Genomic DNA, 22,327 nt, shown 5'->3' on the forward strand with positions numbered 1-22,327 from the left:
ATCTTTGGCAGTTCACCTGAAGGCTGAAGGAAAAACATACATGGGGATCTTAATGTATAGTATTTTCCAAATACAAAGTGAAGCTCTTATTGAGGAACATTACTACATTAGTGATAGAATTTATGCATTAACATAAAAAATTAAAAAACTTGCAACTTTAAAAACGAATGATGTATTAAATAGAATATTTGATGTTACTCATACAGTCCAAAAAATGTATATTCTCTTTTGGTTGTCTGAACACAAAACACTTGTTACTGAACTAGATCTGTAATCAAAACTGTGGACATTATTTGTTGCTCTAATTGCCTTTTCAATTCCAGCATGACAAGGACAAATCAATTCTTTTTGAAATTGCTACCCACCTATTGTACTAATTGCTTTATAACTTAAAATCTCTTGTTTAGTGAAAATAAGTTGATTAGTTAAGACCCCACAAGGGAAATTTCATACATTCTGTTACAAGGATTAAATGGGAAGTAAACAATTCATAAATCCCATTAACCAAATTTATACTCCAAGGCTCCAAATCCTCAGCATTCTATTGTTCTCACACCAATGAGATGAATACTTAATTGTACGGCGGCACCAAGGTCTCTATCCTCACGCCCTAGTCCCTGGATAAAAGCAGTCGATACCATTCTCCTTGAGCTTAAAGTGGAAATTTTGCACCTTGTTTGTTGAACTCCTTGACTCGTCAAGCATTCCTTTGTTCAGTATAGTCAACTGCAAGTTGCAGAACAAAATTTAGAGAGGAGATTCAAATTTCTGCGTGGCCATTATGCCAATCGCTTCATTTGCCTAGCAACTTTTTATAACAGCTTCATATAAGAGATTTGGCAAAGAAATCTTGCACCACCCCACCCAAAAACTCATGCATGAGAATCTAACAAAGTAACAAGCAGCTTATAATCTCATAAGTTTGCCAAAGATTGCCAAGTATAAGATGATACAGATTACAGAACATTGAGATTTAGCATAACTAACAGACATACTGAAATTTGCCCAAATACCTGTCCATGGACATCGGTTGCCAGACCAGTCGCCAATGGTTCAACTTTAATCAATATGTTAGCTAGGTACTCCATCTGTACAATGGGTGTTGAACTTTCCTCTCCAAGATAGATATCCTCATGGTTAAGGATCACAAGGGAACATCCCTGGAGAAAGGCGAATGAGAAGATCAAAACATACTTTATTGAGAACCTGGATTGCATCGAATTGTGCAAGACATCAAACTCATAATTGAATTGTCATAGTGAAATTATCTTAAATTTTCAAAAAAATCTTTACTTCAATATGAGTCAACAGGTGCAGGACATGCCTATTGCAGGTGCACAATGGATCTCTTTACTTCAATATGAGTCAACAGGTGCAGGACATGCCTGTTGCAGGTGCACAATGGATAATCTTTTATTCAAAGAGGGCATGAGCTTATCAACTTTCTCTACATCATAATCCAAGACCTATATTATATTTTTCATCTTACTTTTCGAGTTTTATTATAAATTAATTAGTACTTCCTCCATTCCAAAATCATTAAAACATGAATTGGTTTACACTTCCCAACACAACTTTATTGATTAATATCTTTAATGGTCCATAAGTAAAAGTTATTTTTTTATTTAAAAAAATGATATTTATGGAACAGAGGAATTACAAAATTTCCAAATTTATGTTCTTCCATTTATCAACATTGTACTTGTATAATTTTAGTCAATCGACTCTCTTTATTCTCATTTACGTTCTCCTCAACCTAGGTAATGCAACCTCAAATGTCCAAAATAAAAACACCAAGATTAGTATGAAGCCCAAAAGTATAATACCATATAGTACTTGACCATCTCTTAGATTTTTCCAGGTCACGGGCCTGCAGCACTTATGAGTTATGACTAGCAGGTACAAAGGTTAACACTGTACCAGAATGGGAACTGAACTAATCTAGTTGGAAGTTGGAACTAATTCACAAAGCCAATATGCTACCTTCCAGCATGCACTAAAATAAACATTCTCTTTCTCTTTAAGTTGTGAGGGGGAGCAAAAACAACAATGCATGGACCAAGAAAAAACGTATCAACTTACAAATTCTGAAGTCAAAGTGTAACAATATCGCAGAAAGTCCAAGCTGTGATTGAAAGAGCCCTTGGCAGCGACCTCGATTAGGGAGAAATCATCAAGCATAATAGTGATACTTTTACTGTTTCCATTACTGGAAATAATGTCTTCTACAACTTTTTGGATTTTCCCGTAAAACTCAATCAGCCCACCAGACTGTATGTTTCCCATGCTCTGGTCTGGTTACAAACATAAATCAGAAAAGAGAGAAAAAGAATGAGAAGAAAAGAGCATTTTCAAGAACTTCTAAGAGTATAAATTTATAGATGGTCCTAATATGTCTCAACCTGATAAAGGCCTATACATCCAGAAATAGATACTTCAGTGTAAAAGTTGAGTACAAGCCAAAGTCTATAATCAATCTACTCTGGCCATTTAGGATCAATCATCAAAATATCTACATGAGTTTTTAACAACATGAGTTTAGTCAAGTCCTAAGCCTCCTGTTCCTATTTAAGTCTTGTCCACATACCAAGCCCCATGCCATAACTCAAGACTAGTGCAAATTAAATATTTCCAATACATTAGTTCATAAAAATCTCAAGGAGGGGAACTAATCAATAATTGCAGCAGATTTAGATACTTCAAAAGCTAGTATAACTACCATGCCATAAAACAAAAACTGAAAATTTGTCAATGGACAATCAAATTACCCATCTTAACTCAAGAGTCTTGAGAATTTCTGCAAGGAGTCAGCCCAATCAGCCCAGGCCTGTGATCACTTACGCTCGTAGAAAGGCCAAGAATAATCCAGTTGCAACTTGAATGACGAGGTGGAATGCAGTTATGAAATTTGTTAGAGATTTCGGGGTAATTAAGTAAATTGTGATTAGTTTGTTATTCTCTCTTAGCTGGAAGGAAGTTTGTTAGAATCTTGTAATAAATAGAGAAGTTGTAAGTGGGATGAATTATGCAAAAATAGTGAGAAGTAAAGACTGGGAGAGAATCCTTCCTCTTGAAAGGAGCTGTATTGTTGGTTACTCTGATCATCAATACAAACTATCATTGGGGCTAATTTTTCTGATTTTCTGTTTAGATTAATCTGATTCCTAGCAATCTCTTGAATTAGCAGGTTCGCAAAGCAATCAAAAGGACAATCTCCCTCTCTAAAATTTTACTATTCCAACTTTCTTACTAACTCTAACTTGTAAAGATAATATTTTGCAAATATGATCTTTAAAGTTAAGCTTATCTTATACTAACCGAATTAAACTAACAAAAATATCCTAATAAATTCGGTCATCTAATAATAAACTAAAAATAACAATAAAAATAATTATAATAACAATATTGATGCCTTGGAACCGCATCAAACTGTTTTCTCCTCATCACTTTCTCCTATATCACTAACACGCCTTTAAAAAAATGTATACAAAGGGATTATCTTCTGGAAGGAGGAAAAGTATCATTACTAACTGAAAAGGTTATACTATTCACTCATTTCCAGTGAGTGACAATAGATGTTACATTTCCAAATAATAATGCCAATCTATTCTCTCCTATATTACACTTTTTGGAACCTTAACATATCCATCAATATAAATACCAGATTTTCAGTGCATGAAACTAGTTCTCCTTATCTAATTTCCTAAGTGACTCTGATACATTATTATTTATAAACATAAATATAAAGGACCAAGGGCCTAAAAAACATAAAGAAAAAACAGATATCTTCTGACACCATGCAAGGTACAAATGGAATTAACAAGGCATAGGATAGATTGCAAACTTAGTTAAAATGATCGATAAAAAAAAAAAAAAAACCCAAGCGTAGATGTGAAAATCTCACCGGTGCATCCTAGCATAAGCATGTCAAAGAAGAAAAACCTTCCACTCTCGCGGTGAGCAGCCAAATTACAACCCTGTTACAGCTCCAAATATCAATATCCAACATTCACAAACAGTATCAGTCATTAAATAAAGCGAGAAGAAGAATACATTAGCCATTCGGAAAGGGGAAGGAATAGCTATGTTATCATTTCATCCAATCAAGCATGAAACGAAAAGCAAAGCAAGAAGAAACAATGACTACCCCTATGGAAATACAAGTCATCATATATAATTTCATCTGATGTAAGTCCCGACTGCTTATCCATTGAAATACAAAAAATTCTCCTTCATTCATTATAGATGCACATAAAATCATTATAAACACTTTCTTCACTAGTTTAGTCCCGACGGCGCCATGAAAATTAAGCATCAGCCTAATGTAGCTTGAAATTGTTTATTCTATGATACAAGTAGCTTAGCAAATTCAAATTAGTGATCAATCAGACCATAACTTTGCATTTAATTCCAAACTTATATAAACCATCTCAATTCATTTTAATACAAACACCAAAACCCACAATTTATAGCAGGAAAATTGAAATAATTTCCAGAATATAACAAACTAAGAACTTATCAGTAAAACCCTAATTAATTTTCACACCCATCAATGTTCAAATTCAAGCTATACCACAATGTAAACCAGAAATTTAAATTCTACAATCATCAAAGTGCTAAAAATTAAACAAAACAAGTAAACAATGAAAATCCAGAATGCAATTAACAAGAAGCAAGGAATAAATTGACAATAGCAAGAACAAAAGGGGCATACGTGTTTTCGGAGAATGCGATCATAGTGAGAGAAAGGATGAGAAAGAGAGACGAAGATGACAGAAGCAGAAGCAGAGAGAGAACGCTTGAGGATGTGATTGATGACGAAAGCGCCGCTAGTTTCGATGCAATCTTCAATCAACACACAACTGCCACTGGGAAGTGAGGAAGAAGATGAAGATGAGTTGTTATGGAAGATTCCAAGAGCTTCATCCAGTAGATTTGAACTTCTCTCCATTGTTGCAATTTTTAAGCTCTTTTTGGGATGTCAAATGACATGGTTCATGGTTGTACAAATTTTACAGGCCTCGTTTGGCAATTTGGCAATTGGTGTTGGCCCTTCGGCATTGGCGGTCGGTTAGTTCACTTGACTTGTTTGATAGTTGAAATGTTTGACTATTTATAATAAGTTTTTATAATAAGTTTTTAAATTGGTTGTTTTAGCTAGTTATTTATAAAAGTATTTGGTAAATTTAGTTGATGGTTGTTCATTTGATAATTTGTGGGCCAATAAGTAAAAATAAAATAATAAAATAAAAATAAAAACCCTGCTCATAACACTTTTTTCATTTTGACTTAAAATCCTTTTTTTCGCTAAATGAAAGTCAATTACCAATTTATTTATTTATTTTTATTTATTTTATTTTTTTTGCTATTTGACCACATAAAAAAACCAAAATCCAAAAGCTAACCAATAAGTCATTTACCAAACAAGATCGTGGTATCGTTTGTTTTTTTGGCAGTAAAGTAAACGACATTGCCACATGATCAATGTGTCCGTTTCTCATATATAATCTTATTCGTTTAAGTAAGAGATCTAATGGCTCTAATCAAATGTTTTATTAATGGCAAAACCGTAAATATTATTTTAAAAAAAATTCTCATATCTTTCTTTCAACTTCTTCTTCGTTACTTTTCTTCCCTATTCATCAACTTTCCTCCATGCTCATCCATTTCACCATTTTTTTCTCCCAGAGCACTGTTTTACCCATTCCGACAAAGTCTCTCTCGTCCCTATTCCTCTCACTCTCTCTCCTGCCCTCCATATTCATCTCTTTTCCCATTCCCCATTCTCTTCTCCTGTGTTACTCTTCCTCTCTTCAAATATAATTTGCAATATTCTCGTAAAAAATGTGCGTAATTCTTGTACAAAAATGTGCAGATTTTACAAATAATATGTGCATATTTACTAACAGAAATTGCAAATCTTATGTACCAAAGATGCATTTTTATTGAGTTAATTGTGCAAATCAGTTGTAATAAAGCTGCATATATTTTAAATAAATTATGCATGTAGATGAATAAGATGAACTAAGTATGTTTGTATGCAATCAAACTGCAATTGGTTAATTAATTGACGACTTCTGTACTAAAACCTATTTTTGTAAAGGTATAGGATGAATCATTTTCAGGGTAAGACAAATACATTTCAAATGGTGTGCATAATATTTGACGCAATGAAATTGAGAATGCAATTCGACATGAGAGTGTATATGTAGAACCTAGATTTGTATCGAAGCCTATGACTCATTGCTTATTGTTGTGTTTGCAAGAGGTTCATGACCACAATTAGTTTCTCATCACTATAGTTGAAAAATTAAAACTTAGAACAAGCATTAATGGAAGACAAGAGAAAGTTTGTCGCACCGAAGAGGAAAAACTTCGGAAAAATAAAGGTGAAAATTAATGTGCAATTTTTTAAAATTAATATGCATAATTTTTGTACAACATATGTATATTGCGTAGGTGAACGTGAATCATTGGATTTTTTTGTACGATTGAGATTCCTTCTCATTCTTCTCATTTTAAGATCCATCTCACCAGATCCCAACTCTATGTATATATGTTATAATGTTATTATTTTGAATATGTGACCTCCAATTGAAACACTGAACGTATTACCATCAAGCTAAGTCATATTTTATGATCTTTTATGATCACCACAATTTTTTGTTATATAGTGAAAAATAATATAAATAACAATTTTAATTACAAGAATTGATAATTGAGTCATTAGTTAAATGTAAATTAATTGTTAGGCAGTGGATGACTCTAGGCATTGCTGGCCCAAAAGCTAGTTTCTCCTTAATTACCATGAAATATGAGAAACACCACAAAGCATTTAAGAGCAAATAGAGTAGTCACTACTAATTTATGGTCTTACGACCAAAACAAACTTTTTGTTGTACTTTATAACATAGAGTGAGTGATATTACATCCAGTACTGCGTTGTCAACTTGTCACATCATATATGAATACTACATATTTCTTTTTTAAAACTATTAAAACCCATTTTCTCTCTCTAACCTCCCATGATCTCTCTATATTTTTAACACCACCCTTAAAAACCTTCAAAAGCTTAAAAGATTTACAAAGATTTGTTATCAAAATTAGATTACTATGGATCTTTGACAAAGAATACAATATATTGTTACAAATAAGAAAAATAAAACATGTCCTCAAAAGAAAAGTGTAGACACCCAAATGTGTCTTCCCAAAACCAAACCCAGTGATGAGTACCTTTCGCGTTGAATCATAATCGAATGAAGCGAAAGTGTGGAAAGCTTAGTGTTGCGGATAGTTTTATTTTCTTTTCTTCTCTCTGTTTTTGAAAACTTATTTTAGTAAAACAGTCAATACAGTTTGGTTGGTCCATGATATGGGTCCAATAGTAGTGTAGTTGGATGGGGCTTGACAAGAGCTTTCCAACGATATATTATAAGCCCAATTCCGATGAATATTGAGGAAGTTATGGCCAATTTACTAAACTAGGCCCGGTTTGAGCATTATGTACGGCCCAATGATCTAGGGGAGGGCCTAATATGATTTATCATTCCTAATGCAATTAGGAATGGTTTTAGTCTTCTAGATTCTTCTAGAAGGTTCTTTTCATTCTGTAGGCGTCGTTCGAAGTGCGCCTACGTTAAAAGCATTGGTGAATATGCTTGGCACTCATAAGAAGTGGGAATTGACATTACGATTAGGGACAAATAAAGTAGGGAGCCTCCAACAAGTTTTTTAAGGAACTTGTAAACCGTTCACGGATCATAAAAGGCAACCACGATAAGGGACAACGATAGGCAACAACGATTGACCCGTGAAGGTTACACCCCATTCATAATCCATGAGATTACTAACTCCATATGGTTCGGAACCACGAAAGGAGGATCGGGGATGATGGTACGAAGTGAGTCATGGAGTCACATTCGCCGTATTGGCCTCTACTCGATTCTTATATTGAAAAGCATTCCTGTAATCTCAAAGGCATACAAACAATAATTCAATTCACTCCAAACTATTATTTAACTAAATTGGTTTAAAATTAATGCACACATAATTCTAAAATTTGATGATCACTTCAATTAATAATAAGATTAAAAGGATCCTAAACCGGTTGTCCAAATTATCTTATTAGGCGTGATTTTCAATCACATATTCCCTTTAAACATGCAATATTGTGATCAATAATAACAATAATAATAGAATCAACATTAATATCAAAACCAATTTAATCACAATCCCAACAACATAAAATTGTTAGAATAATAATAATAATAATAACAATAATAATATAAGAGCATGATCCTTACTTTGAATCTGTTTGCTTGCAACTACAAAATAATAAACGAGTTAGTAACTCCAAGGAAATAATAAAACAATAACTAAATTAAATTAAATAAAATAAGGTTGATTTTGGGGCCAAACCCTCAAACGATTCTACCTTTCACGCCTTGGCTTAAGGACAAAACCTCGAGTAAAATATGGACTCCTTTGAGTGCTTGAAGAAGGAATTTTGAAGTGAAAAGGGTAGGCTAGGGTTTAGATTAATAGCATAGAAGAGAGAAAATAAGAATAGTAAAATTCTGGTTGCCCCGTACATCAGAAATGAGGGGGTATTTATAGGGAAATGTGCTGAGGGAGCACACGGAACCCTAAAATGATAAAAACCCTAAAAAAGTATCCCGTGACACGGTCAGACTGTACCTTCAGACGGTACACTTTCCCGTGACACGGTCAGCTTTGGAGTGACGCGGGAAATTTTCAGAAAACGGAATGAAAAACGCGTTAAGGGTTTACGCGGAAAGGACACGGAACATCCCGTGTCACGACAGACCTCCCGTGTCACGGGAAGTCCCACCGTCAGACGGGAAGGATTCCCGTGACACGGTCAGGCTGTACCGTGACACGGTCAGTTCCAGTCCATTTTTCCGTCTAAATTCATTTTTAACCCTAATTTCTTTCGGCTTTTTAAGTGCCGATTGATAATTTCGGGCTTTTTCCTGACTTTTATTATTCGGGCTAAAATAAGAAAATAATGAAATAAAAATAAATAAAATATTTGGGCCAAAAATAAATAATAAAATAATAAAATAAAAAGGTTTGGGCTTAAAATTAATTAACAAGCTTGGGCTAAAATTAAAACTATGCTTTTACCAAACATCAAGACTAATCCATGGACTTTTCAAAGGTATGAATTTAATAAAATACGATTTTTCAAGCACTCTCGGGATTAAATACTAAACCTGACCAACAGTGGCGGTGAAAGGTTATTTATCATCGGGTTTGGTTTTGGGGAGACATTTTTAGGTGTCTACAGAAGCCCCCACTTTGACTGAGTTTGTAGAAACATTAGTTTCGAAAACGATAGTCAAAGTAGTCGATAGGGACGGAGAATGATTTAAGACGTTCTGCGATCCTAAATCACTCTACATACGCCGATACCTGCAGAAAAATGTTAATTCCACAAATAAGAGAGTAAAGGGATAGAAACGTATCTGGCACCAGTGTGTCGGTGACAAACGAGTTTGGCAGCTTCCTAAGCTTGAAGGAATCCACCGAGTGACATTTGTTGAAATGCTTCCCATGCTTGAGGAAAGCCGACTGAAGAGTTTGGTACCTTTCTAAGCCTGAAGAAAGCTACCGGATAATACTTTCCATGCCTGAGGAAAGTTGACGAACAAATTTGGTGTCATTCTATGCTTGAAGAAATCCACCGCTAATGCCTTCCAAACTTGAGGAAAGCCGACAAAGGAATTTTGTGGTTTTCTATACTTGAAGAAAAATCCACTGATGATGCTTTCCATGCCTGAGGAAAGCCGACTTGGCGGTTTTTAATACTTGAAGAAAAATCCACCGATAACGCTTTCCAAGCCTGAGGAAAGCCGACTTGGCGGTTTTCTATACTTGAAGAAAAAATCCACTGATAACGCTTTCCAAGCCTGAGGAAAGCCGACTTGGCGGTTTTCTATACTTGAAGAAAAATCCACCGATAACGCTTTCCAAGCCTGAGGAAAGCCGACGATTGTGGAAAATTGATAAGTATATGGTGGTTCGATTATCCCCGAACGTGGGCCGCAGATGATTCACAATTTTAAGCCGATTATCCGACCATATTAAATGCTTAAAATGCCGAAAATTAGGTTTTGACGCTTGCCAGGGGTAAGATGGTAATTTTAGCCCCCCCTTAAATATCAGTTGGGATTTTCCGCGTAACTGTAGCGGAAAATAATCGCCCAATAAACTCGGAAAGTCAGCCAAACTGGTCAAAAAGCCAAGAATATTCCCTGACCAAGCTCAGTTTTGCCGTGCCACGTCATCAGGTTCCCGTGACACGGTCAGGGATTCCCGTCAGACGGGACTAGTATCCCGTGTCACGGGACTCCTATTTTTTTTTATTTTTTTTTCTTTTTTTCTTTTCGCTGTTTGAATCAGTCAACAACGGTTATTTTTTTTCTTTTTTGTCCTTTTCTGTCTTTAAATTCACATGCTTGCTTTCACCATTTCACCATTTCACCATTTCACATTTCTCCTTCACACTTGCTTTCACCCTTCACCATTCTTGCTCCTTTCTTACTAAAAATTGCCGCGCCACGCTTGAGGTTAACCGCCGGCCGTCGAAGCTCGCCGTGACACGGTAACGGCGACCGTGACACGGTTAGTGTGATTTTTTTCTTCTCCCCCCCTTTTTTTGTTTTGCTGCGGTTTTTTGGCTACTGTACTGCGCTGCTGCTGTTTCCGTTGCTGCTTCTGTTTCTGTCCCGGAGTTGCCGCCCAGATTTGTCGGAGCTCCGTCAGGCTTGAAGGTCGCCGTGACACGGTTAGTCTTGCCCGTGTCGCGGCAGCTGCGCTGGTGGCCGGAACACGTTTTCGAGTTTTGGAGTTCGAATTTCACCAATTTTGTTGTAATTTCTCGATCTTCTCCTCATTTTCGACCCTTTACAAACATTCATGTAAGCTCCCTTTGATTTTTGCTTTGAATTTGCTTCACATTAACAATTTCATGACAAACCCTAAAAAATCAATTTGGGGGTTTTTTATTTTTAAGCTTTATGTTGAAATTCTTGCCATGATTTTACTTGTATATGTGTACATGTGTGTTTGTGAGAAATTTGAGACAAAAATTGCAAGATTTGATGGAGAATTGAGCAAATCACCATTTTTGGGTGCTACTTTGTGAAATAATGTTCATGCTTTGAAATGGTGAAAAAATGGTGGTGAATCTTGTGAAATGATGTGTTGATTCATATTTTGAATATGTACTATATTGTCATGGAGAATATAGTATCATGCGGCTAGGAGAACTGTAGTATTAGTTTGTCATGGAGAAACTAAATACCATAATTTTTGCCAATTTTTAGCCTTGAGGTAAAAATTTAGCATATAATTCAATAAACAACTAAATACCTTAGGAAATTATGCTAAGTATTCAGATTGTTATTGTAAATATGCGACTTGAATTAAATGTTTAGGAAATGATGCTAAACATTTAAATATGCAACTTGAATAAAATGTTTAGGAAATGAAGCTAAACATTTAGATAAAATTTAGCATATAATTCAATAAACAACTAAATAGCTTAGGAAATGATGCTAAGTATTTAGATATTTATTTTTTTATTATAAATATGCACCTTAAAAAATGTTTAGGAAATGATGCTAAACATTTAGATTTTTATAATAGCATGCCTAGACGACGAGATTGCGACCTTTCGACCCGCGGCCGACGTCGAGCTTTTTGAGAGGACACTCCCACTATCCCTGAGGGTGTGGACGACGACGTCTTGGAATCCGAGCCTCGGACTTCTACGAGTAGGGGTAGGTGGGTTCCACCTCCGTGGACCCCAGACCAGTTGGTTTTCTACCGTGAAAACCACATCTCTCATCGCGCACTCTCCGGCATAGTCGATGGCACACTTCCCCAGCATGGTTCCGGGGCCGGTGATTTGATCCCTCGACTTTACCAGGTCATTACGGGGGATCCTGCTACGAGCGCCCTATGGGAGTCGTCTGGCTTGGTCGATTTCTACGCGGCGGTTGTAGGGTTTCGCAGCCCCCGGGGTTGCGGCGCGACGGTCGTTCGCGCATTGTTGGAGTATTTCTGGGATACTACCAACACGTTTCACTTTGCTTGGGGGGAGATGACGGTGACCCCCTTGGACTTCAGCATTATCAGCGGGTTGCGCTTTACTGACCGGGCAGTAGGCCAGATGTCTGATCTATGTTGGACATCGGCTGAGGTAGCTGATTTGTTGGGTCCGGTCGTTCAGCACATCAGGACCCGACCGGTGTCTCGAGGTGGTCCTAGGAGTGGACGATCGGAGTCGGCTTCAGTTCTTTCTCGCGGCTTCGATATGGAGGATACGACGACCGAGCAGCGGGTGCGGATCTTCATCTTGATCCTGATCTCTATGACCCTCTCTCCCGACAGGAGTTCACGCGTGCTCCTCTGCTACCTCCCCTCTTTGGCCAGGATTCCCCAGATAGGATTCTACAGTTGGGCCAGTCTTGGGTACGCGGATCTTCTTTTATCTCTACGTCATGGCTGCCGTCAGCTGAATGACGAGTCCCCTATCACCGTTTACAGCCTGTGGAGAGTCGTAGAGGTGATGATCTTTTCCCTTCTTGTTTCATTTCGGCTTGTTCGATTCGTGTGCTGAATGTTATTTTTGTTGCAGTTATGGTTCTACGAGTACTTCCCGGCTTGGCTCCTCGCCGGCATCGGGGAGTGGTCCATGACTTCCCCGTCAGAGCCAGCTGGCGTGACCGAGGAGAGTCACGGGTGGAGTCTGTTTCGGCGCTTCGTGGGCTACTACGCCGAGGCACCTCTTCCGTTGGCGTAAGGATTAGATTTGTTGCGTTTTTTCCTTCTGATGTTGTTTCTGTTGTTTCACTCTATCTTATATGGTTTCCAGGTTCCCATCGATGTCCAGTATCGTCCTTGGGCCGGGATGACTGATCTACCCGAGGCCCTACGTCTTTCAGTGTACAGTACCATGTTGGTTGGTACTGGGCGCTTCGTCTGGTATTTGGGGGAGCGAGTCATCCGTCAGCATAGCGGCGATCGTTTCGTGGTGCCTTCATCCCCGCCAGAGTCGATGCTGGACTCTCGCTTGATTAGAGGGTTGATCAACAGGGGAGAGCGCTACACTCTTCCGTGGCAGGAGCTCGTTCACATGGAGAGCGACTATGCGCGGGATTTGCTTCCCTATCTGGCTCCTCCACCCCGTCTTCCCGAGGTATGATTTCTTTCGAGAATCTTCTTTGCTAGTCTCTGTTTTAAATAGTCGAATAACTTGATTATTCGATCATATTTTTAGACGACCATCCACCCTGTGGGGAGGATTCAGATTCCTCCTCAGTCTGTTCGCTACCCTAGGCCGATCGGTATCACGGAGGACCATATTGCTGACGCACCGGAGGGTTATAGACAGGCGTAGGAGTCAGTGCCCGAGGTTTTTGAGCCGGTGAGTTTTCTTCGACGCATTATCCACTCTTTTAATGCTGCTTATTACTGATTTTTCTTTGTTTTATCCTCAGCCTAACCGCCCGGAGGTGATGGGAATTATAAAGCTGGTGGACGCGCTGAAGTATTGCATCATTAAGCTTCGGCGTGGTACGAGTTGTCGGAGCTCTAGCGACGTTCTTGAGGTATCACTTATTTCTTCATTTCTGCCATTTGTTTTATTTTGCATCATTGACACCTTTTGATTTTGTGTTTTTCAGGAGCGACGGAGGTCCCGCTCGCGCTCGAGGCCCAGAGGCTCGGACGAGGAGGAGCTTGGTCGTGGTAGACGATCTCCTGAGGTTCACCGGCGTTCTCAGCGAGAGCCTCAGACTTCTCAGCGTCCGTCATTTTCACAGCCTCATGTTCCCGAGTTTGGGTCTCCTTTGGATCCTGGTTCATTCTCGGCTCCATTATCCGGGATTCCTCCACCGCTGTCGGGCTTGTTCTCGGTTCTGATGTATGGGACGATGCCTTCGCTGACGATTCCAGTATCTTTGGACCAGTCTACTCCATTTTCCGGTTGGACGGGTCCTGCCTTGAGCTTAGCTACTGTCGGGCCTACGGGGACTAGTAGGGACGCTACTCCCTGTACTCGGATGGTCGAGGGACTCTTCGGTTCGACGTTCCCATACACACAGGGAGGTCCACATGCACAGGGTCAAGATGAGACTGATTCTGATTCTAGAGATTTTTGACCGAGGGTTTTTGTGCATACTGTGATGACACTTGACACATTTATGTATTACGACTCTTTGTACATTATTTACAGTTTATATATCTACTATTGTGTGTGTTAGTGTGTGTTTGAGACTCTTTGTGTGTGATTGTGTACTTATTAATGACACGACGAAAAAATATAAGTGGAGTAATGGAGGGTACCGACCTTCCCCAAAAGAAAAGAAATAAAAAACACTCAAAATAAAATTACTTTCCCCAAAAGAAAAGAAAAGAAAAGAAATAAAAATAAAATGATGAATAAATAAAAATATCTTCCCCAAAAGAAAAATAAAATAAAAAGCAAAAGAAATAAAATCTTAAAATAAAATAAAGATAAAAATAAAAAAAGGTGAGAATTTTATTAGAAATAAAACTCTCAGAAAAGACTGAAAAATAAACGTTAAAGATAAGAAAATACAAAAAATCCGGATAGATACGGAAAAGATGAAAAAAAATAGCGCGCAAGGTGCCGTGTCACGGCACTGTTCACCGTGTCACGGCAAAACCTGCCGTGTCACGGCAAAGATTCCCGTGACACGGTGGAATTTCCCGTGTCACGGGACGCGTATTATTCCGCGGTTTGTTTTACGCGTGTGAAAAGATAAATTCTGGGCAGTTTCGAGCGCTTTTGCTATAAAATAAGACCAGATTATTCATGATATGCATAATTACGAAACACAAAATAATTTAGAATTTCATATTTCAATAATCATGTCTTAGAATTTGATAATACGTTGCGCGACTTGTCTTACTCTTTGACCAATGCTGAAAAAAGAGAGTTAGAATTATTTCATGTCAGGGGTTTGCTAGCCCTGCGACATGTAGCTATTGAACATGATTTTCTTAGAGCAGCATTAGATTATTGGAGTCCAGAAACACACTGTTTCAAATTTGATTATGATGAAATATGTCCTCTGCCGGAGGAATTTGGTGCAATCTTTGGATTTTCTGCTAGAAATCTTATTGCCATGCCTACCTTACGTGAATATTATTACCAAGACTTTGACCGCCATCTGAATCTAACAGATCCAGATTTAAATAGAATTGTTTGTGGTAATGAAGTAGACTTAGAAAAACTTGCTAATTTATATTTTAATCGCCCTATCTATGAGTCTTATCATGTGTATCGTAGAAGGGCATATATTTTTTGCATGTTTAGCAAGCTACTATTTGCAAACGGTAGGGTAGGACATGCTTGTCTAGCGTCTGTACTTGAGCATGTAGAATCCGGAAGATCTCCTATGCTGACGTGCTTTGGAGAAACATTTCGTGGTCTTGACGAGGCAAAAGCTGACCGGAAAGCCATCAGGAAGGACTCTCTGGTACTACTACAGGTAAAAATACGCTCTGAATAGCCCCTGTGACACAAAACAGTCGCCGTGTCACGGTTGGGGTCTGTCGTGACACGGTTAAGACTGCCGTGTCACGGGAATCTGCAGTTTTTTTTTTTTTGACAGACAGGGGTGACGTGGCACGGAACAATTCTCCCGTCAGACGGGAAGAAATCCCGTGTCACGGGAGTCACAATGTCCTTTTTGCCGTTCAGGGGTTGCCGTGACACTGGAATTTCTCCCGTCAGACGGGAAGAAATCTGCCGTGTCACGGTCAAAGGGTCCCGTGACACGGTTCAAATTCCCGCGTCACGGCAAATTTTTTTTTTTTTTTTTTTTTGCCGTGACGCAATGCTGAACCGACGCGCATATTAGATCAATAGAAGGAGGATTTTTTTATTTTAAAGTGGCCGGGCCCCCTTGAGGGGTTGCCTACGTATCCTAAAAAAAGGAATTAGGCTAGACGTAGCTCTATTGGGTCATGAAACCATGCGACTAGGCGTATAATTTCTTGAGTTGATCCAAGTTAGTTAAATTATGGAAGCCGTTACCGTCCATGTCTACTAATTGTGCCGCTCCGCCAGACAGGATGGCTTTAATAATGTACAGGCCTGACCAGTTCGGTCTAAATTTTCCTCTTGGATCTAACACATTTTTACGAAGTGCCTTAAGCACTAGGTCACCCTCTATGATATTCCTGGTCTTGACTTTTTTTATTAAAATGTCGTGCCATACGCTATTGGTAGGTTTGGACATGATGCAAAGCTGCCAAGCGTTTTTCATCAAGCAGGACCAGTTCGTCGTATCTTGCTCTAATCCAGTCGGCTTCATCTAGTTGGCTTTCCAATGTGATTCGGAGAGAAGGTATCTCGAGCTCGATTGGTTGTACAGCTTCGACGCCATAGACTAAAGAGAAAGGGGTAGCCCCTGTCGACGTACGAACAGAGGTTCGATAACCCCAAAGGGCGAAATGTAGCTTACTTGGCCAATCCTTATAATTTTCCGTCATCTTTTCGATGATGGTCTTCACATTTTTGTTGGCCGATTCGACTGCTCCGTTCGTTTGTGGTCTGTAAGGTGATGATCGATGATGTTTGATATGATATTTCTGCAACAATTCCGCGCATTCGGCTTGGAAATGTGTTCCATTGTCACTGATCATCTCATGTGGTACCCCATAACGACATATAATATTTTTCTCAATGAATTGAGCTACATGTTTTGCCGTCAGCTTGGCATATGAGGCTGCCTCGACCCATTTGGTGAAGTAGTCGATTGCTACAAGAATGAATTCATGCCCCCCTTGTCCTGGTGGTGTGATTTTTCCAATGATGTCAATGCCCCAAGTGGAGAAAGGCCATGGAGAAGTATACGTGTAGAGAAGAGAAGGTGGAACATGCTGTAAATTTGTGTAGATTTGACACTTCATACATTTCTTGACGTACTCGTGACAGTCTCGCTCCATAGTAGTCCAATAGTAACCTTGTCGTTGAATCTTTTAGACTAACATCTTTGCATTCATGTGAGTTCCACATACACCAGCATGAAGGTTTTCCATGGTTTTATGTGCTTCTTTCTTGGCTATACATAAGAGATTCCTTCCCGTTGCGGTTCTCTTGTGGAGTTCTCCCCTGATGAGCACATACTGTGAGGCCAGGAGCCTCAAAGCACGGCGTGCCCTTTTGTCAGTATTAGGAGGATATACTGCTCTTGTCACATAATTAAGGATGTCTGTATACCATGGTTCTTCATCTTCTTCCTGTGATTTTTGTTCATCATCGAGTGCATGAACATAAGCTGGTTCATATCTCCTCTCTATGGTCAGTGGCATCCTGATCGTGTCAGCTGGAATTCGCACCATTGATGCTAACTTAGCTAGTGCGTCGGCGAACTGGTTTTCTTCTCTTGGCAAATACGTATATTCCACTTCATTTAGTTGCTCCGTGAGAGTTTCCAGATGAGCTTGATACGTAGCGAGACTTTCACTCCTCACTTTCCATCTCTTAGAGATTTGGTTAATGATTAGTGAAGAGTCACCGTAGATTCTGAGTTTCTTGATTCCCTAGGCGACAGTTGTTTCTAATCCCAAAATGCATGCTTCATATTCTGCGGCATTGTTGGTGACATCAAAGTCGAGCTTCATGGAAATTGGGATGTGTTCTTCATTGGGCGATACGAGCAAGACTCCCACACCACATCCTTTCTGGTTTGAAGCTCCATCGAAATAGAGCGTCCAACTATCGTCTTTGGTCATGAGTAAATCTTCGTCAGGGAAATCGTACTCATCTTCTTCTTTTTCAGCTTCTTCGAACGGGAAGTCTGCTAAGAAGTCAGAAACTGCGGAACCTTTGATGGCTTTTTGTGGCACAAATCTCAAGTCAAATTGAGCCAGATTGACTATCCACCTTGATAATCTGCCGTTGAGTGTTGCTTTCTCGAACAGGTATTTGAGACGATCCATCTTAGACACGACATGCACCGTATGAGTTAGCATGTAATGTCTTAGTTTCTGTGCGGCCCATACGAGTGCGAGACATAACTTCTCGAGAGGCGTGTATCGCGTCTCATATCCTTGGAGTTTCTTGCTCAGGTAATAAATTGCATTCTCCTTGCTTTCGATCTCTTGTGCTAGCATTGCCCCCATCGTTTCTCTTGTGACCGTAAGGTAGGGTCGAAGAGGAAAGTCATGTATTGCTTGCGCTAGCACGGGTGGGTTTGCCAAATACTCTTTGATTTTGTCGAAAGACTTTTGGCAGTCATCATCCCATGTGACTGGGACATTCTTCTTAAGCTTCTTGAATATAGGTTCACATATCGCTGTGAGCTTTGATATGAACCTACTTATATACTGCAACCTTCCAATGAAGCCTCGAATCTCCTTCTCATTTTTGGGTGGAGGCATGGCCATGATCGCTTTTACTTTTGAAGGATCTATTTCAATCCATCGGGAACTGATCACATATCCAAGTAATTTGCCTGACGTGACTCCGAATGCACATTTTGCTGGGTTTAATCTCATGTTGTACTTACGGAGTCTTTCAAAAAACTTGTGAAGTGTGACGATATGGCCTGGGCGATCCTTAGACTTGAGAATCATATCATCGACATAGACTTCCACCTCTTTGTGCATCATATCATTTAACAATGTTGTAGCTGCTCTTTGGTATGTGGCACCCGCGTTTTTCAACCCGAATGGCATTACCGTATAGCAATATGTACCCCACTGTGTGATGAATGTGGTTTTTTCCATGTCTTCTTCGGCCATCAATACCTGATTATATCCGGCGTAACCATCCATGAATGAAAGGAGTGCATGGTTTGCTGTATTATCGACTAGAATGTCAATGTGAGGTAGAGGGAACCCATCTTTTGGGCTTGCTTTATTGAGATCCCTGTAATCAACACACATTCTGACCCTTCCATCCTTCTTTGGAACTGGAACCACATTTTCTATCCATTCCGGATACTTGAATACTTTGATGAAACCTGCGGCCAATTGCTTTCTGATTTCTTCCTTGATTTTAAGAGCCACATCTGGTTTCATTCGGCGCAGCTTTTGTTTGACAGGCTTCATACCTGGAATGAGTTGTATCGTATGCTGAGCTATATCCTTGTCAATTCCTGGCATATCTTGGTATGACCAAGCAAATACATCAACAAATTCACTAAGCAAGTTAATTAGCTCTTTGCGTTCATCTTGACTTAGTGTTAATCCAATTTTTACTTCTTTAACAGTCGTATCATTGGAAATATTAACTGTTTCTGTATCTTCAATAACTGTTGTTTTATTTTCGTGTTCTTCCATTGCTTTTATTATTTCTTTGTCATTTTTATCATTAGCAAAGCAATATTGATCAGGGCTAGGGGAATGGCATGCATCGTCAGCAAAGGCATTCATTTCATTGAATTTATTGGCTAACACATCAAGAGAGGCAAGGTCGGCTGCGACCTCACCAGAATTATTAGGACTAGAAGGATAGGACTCAACAAGAGACTCAGGGTTGAACTCTATAGCAGAAAGAGGGTCAGCCTCAGACTCTAAGGACTCATCTACAGACTTAGACTCAGACTCGGACTCAGACCCGGACGATTCAGACTCATCAAACATAGGACCCTCGCCAGCGGTTAATTCCAACTTCTCTCCACTCGGCGTAGTGATCCTCAATGTCTTGCGCCATCCCCTTGAAATGTTGTCAGCTTGGACGATTAACTCAGAGGGGTTGAAATCCTTGTTTGCTATGACGGCTTGAACGAGCTCAGAGTTATCATTGCAGACCGGCTTGGATTTATTCTTCTCCATTCCAAAAAGAAGGTTGATTCCCAGATCATCAGAGTTCAGGCTAGCTGACTTCTCGACTGTGGAGAGCTGTTCATCGATGAAGTCACAATCAAGGAACACCTCGAATCCCGGTTCACGGATCCCATTATGGACAAATGGTTCAGGGAATTCATAGCATGGGAAGTCTTCCCCTTCTTTGATGTACTGGCCATTGAGGGTGAACGGATATGGATCCATGGCCATTTCCGTCTTTGTGATTCGAGCATTGTTGCGAGCTTTCATTTTCAATGCAGCTTGTTTGAGATCTTCTTTTGTTGGCTCGAACCCCAAGCCGAAAGTATCCTTCTTGAGCGCACCAGGATGGCCCCAAGATTTAGCCATTTTCTTCTTGAGCCCAAGGGTCATTCCAGGGAAGTGACCTTGCTTCTTCAGAATGGCGTTGATACTGGTGTTTGAATAGGGATCGAAGTCGAGATGACACTTTTCCTCTTCTTCGATCACAAGAACATCATCTAGTGAAAACCCCCAAAGATCTTCATCTTCTTCGTCATGTTCAACATGGACGATAGGAGTATCAATAACTTGAATGCGCATAGGAGAAGCATCGATAGTAATCGAAACCCCTCCAACTATGGCTTTCACTTTCTGGTGCAGCGATGACGGAATCGCCTTTAGCTCATGAAGCCAAGGGCGTCCTAACAACAGATTGAAAGAGGCCTTAATGTCCACCACCTGAAACTTGGTGCGACGTTCAATGGCCCCAGTAGTTATATTCAATATGATAGTACCCACGGCTTGACGGCGAGTATTATCGTAAGCTCGAATCCCTTGAGTGGAGGGAGTCAACTCTTCATTCTTTTTACCCAACTTCCTTGCAGTACGGAGTGGGCACACATTGATTGCAGAGCCATTATCAACCAGGCTCATAGGAACATTCATCTGCCTACACACTACAGTGAGGTGTAAGGCCTTATTATGTTGGTCCCCTTCCGGGGGTAGATCCTTATCAGAAAAGGAGATCAGATTGCTAGTACTCGGCAGCTCAGTAGTGAGAAAGTTGACCAATCCTTGAGGAGTCATGTCATCATCAACTCCTATCTTCACCAGAGCATTCATTACAGCCTTTCGATGCTCGTGGGAAGTGGCCAAAAGCTTCCATACATTCATCTCCACCTTGGTCTTTTGCAGCTGATTGACCACATCGCTATTCATAGGGTCGATGGGATCAACTATCGGATTTGATTGTGGTGGAGGTGGAGGTGGTTTAGGTTGTTGCAACCGTCCACTTCTGGTGAGAACCTTGACCTCAAGGTCCCCACAAACATCTTCACTGGTGCCGAGAGATGAACAGGATATGTCTTTGAGATAGACGTCTTCATCATCACTATCCCAGATCCCATTCACTTCTTCAGTGCTTGAGATAAATACAACTTCCAGCAGAGGTTCATTCACAAATTGAATGAGTATCGACGGATCAAAGGAGACTTCATCTCCCATGATAGCCAGAGCATCAGAAAGAGGACCTGTTTGAATGTTAGGCTTCTTGCCCCCCTGGAGGGATAGGAAGTTGGTTAGCATCAATCAGGTCTTGGATTGCGTCTTTCAACCTCCAACACTTCTCAGTGTTATGACCCTTGCCTTGGTGATACTTGCAATAAGCGTTGGGGTCATAGTTAGCGGTCCTATTCTCAGGTCGAGGTTCTGGAAACGGTCCGATTGGCATAATCAGTCCCTGACCATGAAGACGGTCATAAGCAGCATCATAAGTCATTCCCAAAGGTGTATAAACCCTCCTTTGCCTTTGGAATCTTTGAGGAGGAGCATTAAGGGCCAGCACATCATTGATGTTGATATTGTTGGTAGCATTATTGGGCTTAGAAGACGAAGAAGAAGGAGTGTCGTTCTTCTTGTTTTTCCAAGTACTGTTGTTATTGTTGCTACCAACATATTTCATCAGTTCGTCTTCGATATTGATTCCAATATCGTATACATCATCAAAGGTACTTAGGGGTAGAAACTTCAGGTGTTGCTTGTACTTATGAGTCAGGTTGGCAATGAACATGCGAACCATTTCCTTCTCCTTGGGAGGATCCACCAAGAGCGCAGCTGTTTCTCTCCTGCTGCTTAGGTAAGTGGTGAAGCCTTCATTCTCTTTCTGTTTGAGAATGGAGAGTTCACGTTCAGAAGTCTTGGCCTGGATGTTACACTTGTACCGATTCATAAAGCTTTCAGTAACATCCTCCCAGGTCGCGACATGCTTGGATTCCAGAGAATAGAACCACTGTTGACAGGCATGCTCTAAGGAAAGAGGAAACACCGTAGGGAAGAGTGTCACATCTACTCCCTTAAGAGCCATAGTTGCAGAAAAAGCCTTCAAATGGAAAAGCGGGTTATCAGTAGGCTTGAACTTGGGAATATCAGCAGTGGAAAACTTCTCAGGAAGCTTCTCCCTTATGGACGAGGAGGTGATAGGTTGTTCCACATAAGTGAACTCTTCGGAAAT

General features: G+C 39.9%; 1 protein-coding gene across 1 annotated transcript; it reads right to left on the reverse strand.

Moving 5' to 3' along the window:
* Window positions 1-156: 156 nt before the first annotated feature.
* Window positions 157-5,065, reverse strand: LOC110699513 (elongator complex protein 6-like). Its single transcript, XM_021877005.1, has 5 exons — window positions 4,715-5,065; window positions 3,905-3,977; window positions 2,083-2,294; window positions 1,014-1,160; window positions 157-726 (listed from the first exon to the last, which is right to left on the reverse strand). Exons 1-5 carry the CDS (start codon window positions 4,949-4,951, stop codon window positions 604-606), a joined length of 792 nt encoding a protein of 263 aa, XP_021732697.1. The 5' UTR covers window positions 4,952-5,065; the 3' UTR covers window positions 157-603.
* Between the last annotated feature and the right edge of the window lie 17,262 nt (window positions 5,066-22,327).

The sequence above is a fragment of the Chenopodium quinoa genome, unplaced genomic scaffold (genome assembly GCF_001683475.1).
Source record: "Chenopodium quinoa cultivar QQ74 unplaced genomic scaffold, ASM168347v1, whole genome shotgun sequence".
In the NCBI taxonomy this organism is placed as follows: Eukaryota; Viridiplantae; Streptophyta; class Magnoliopsida; order Caryophyllales; family Amaranthaceae; genus Chenopodium; species Chenopodium quinoa.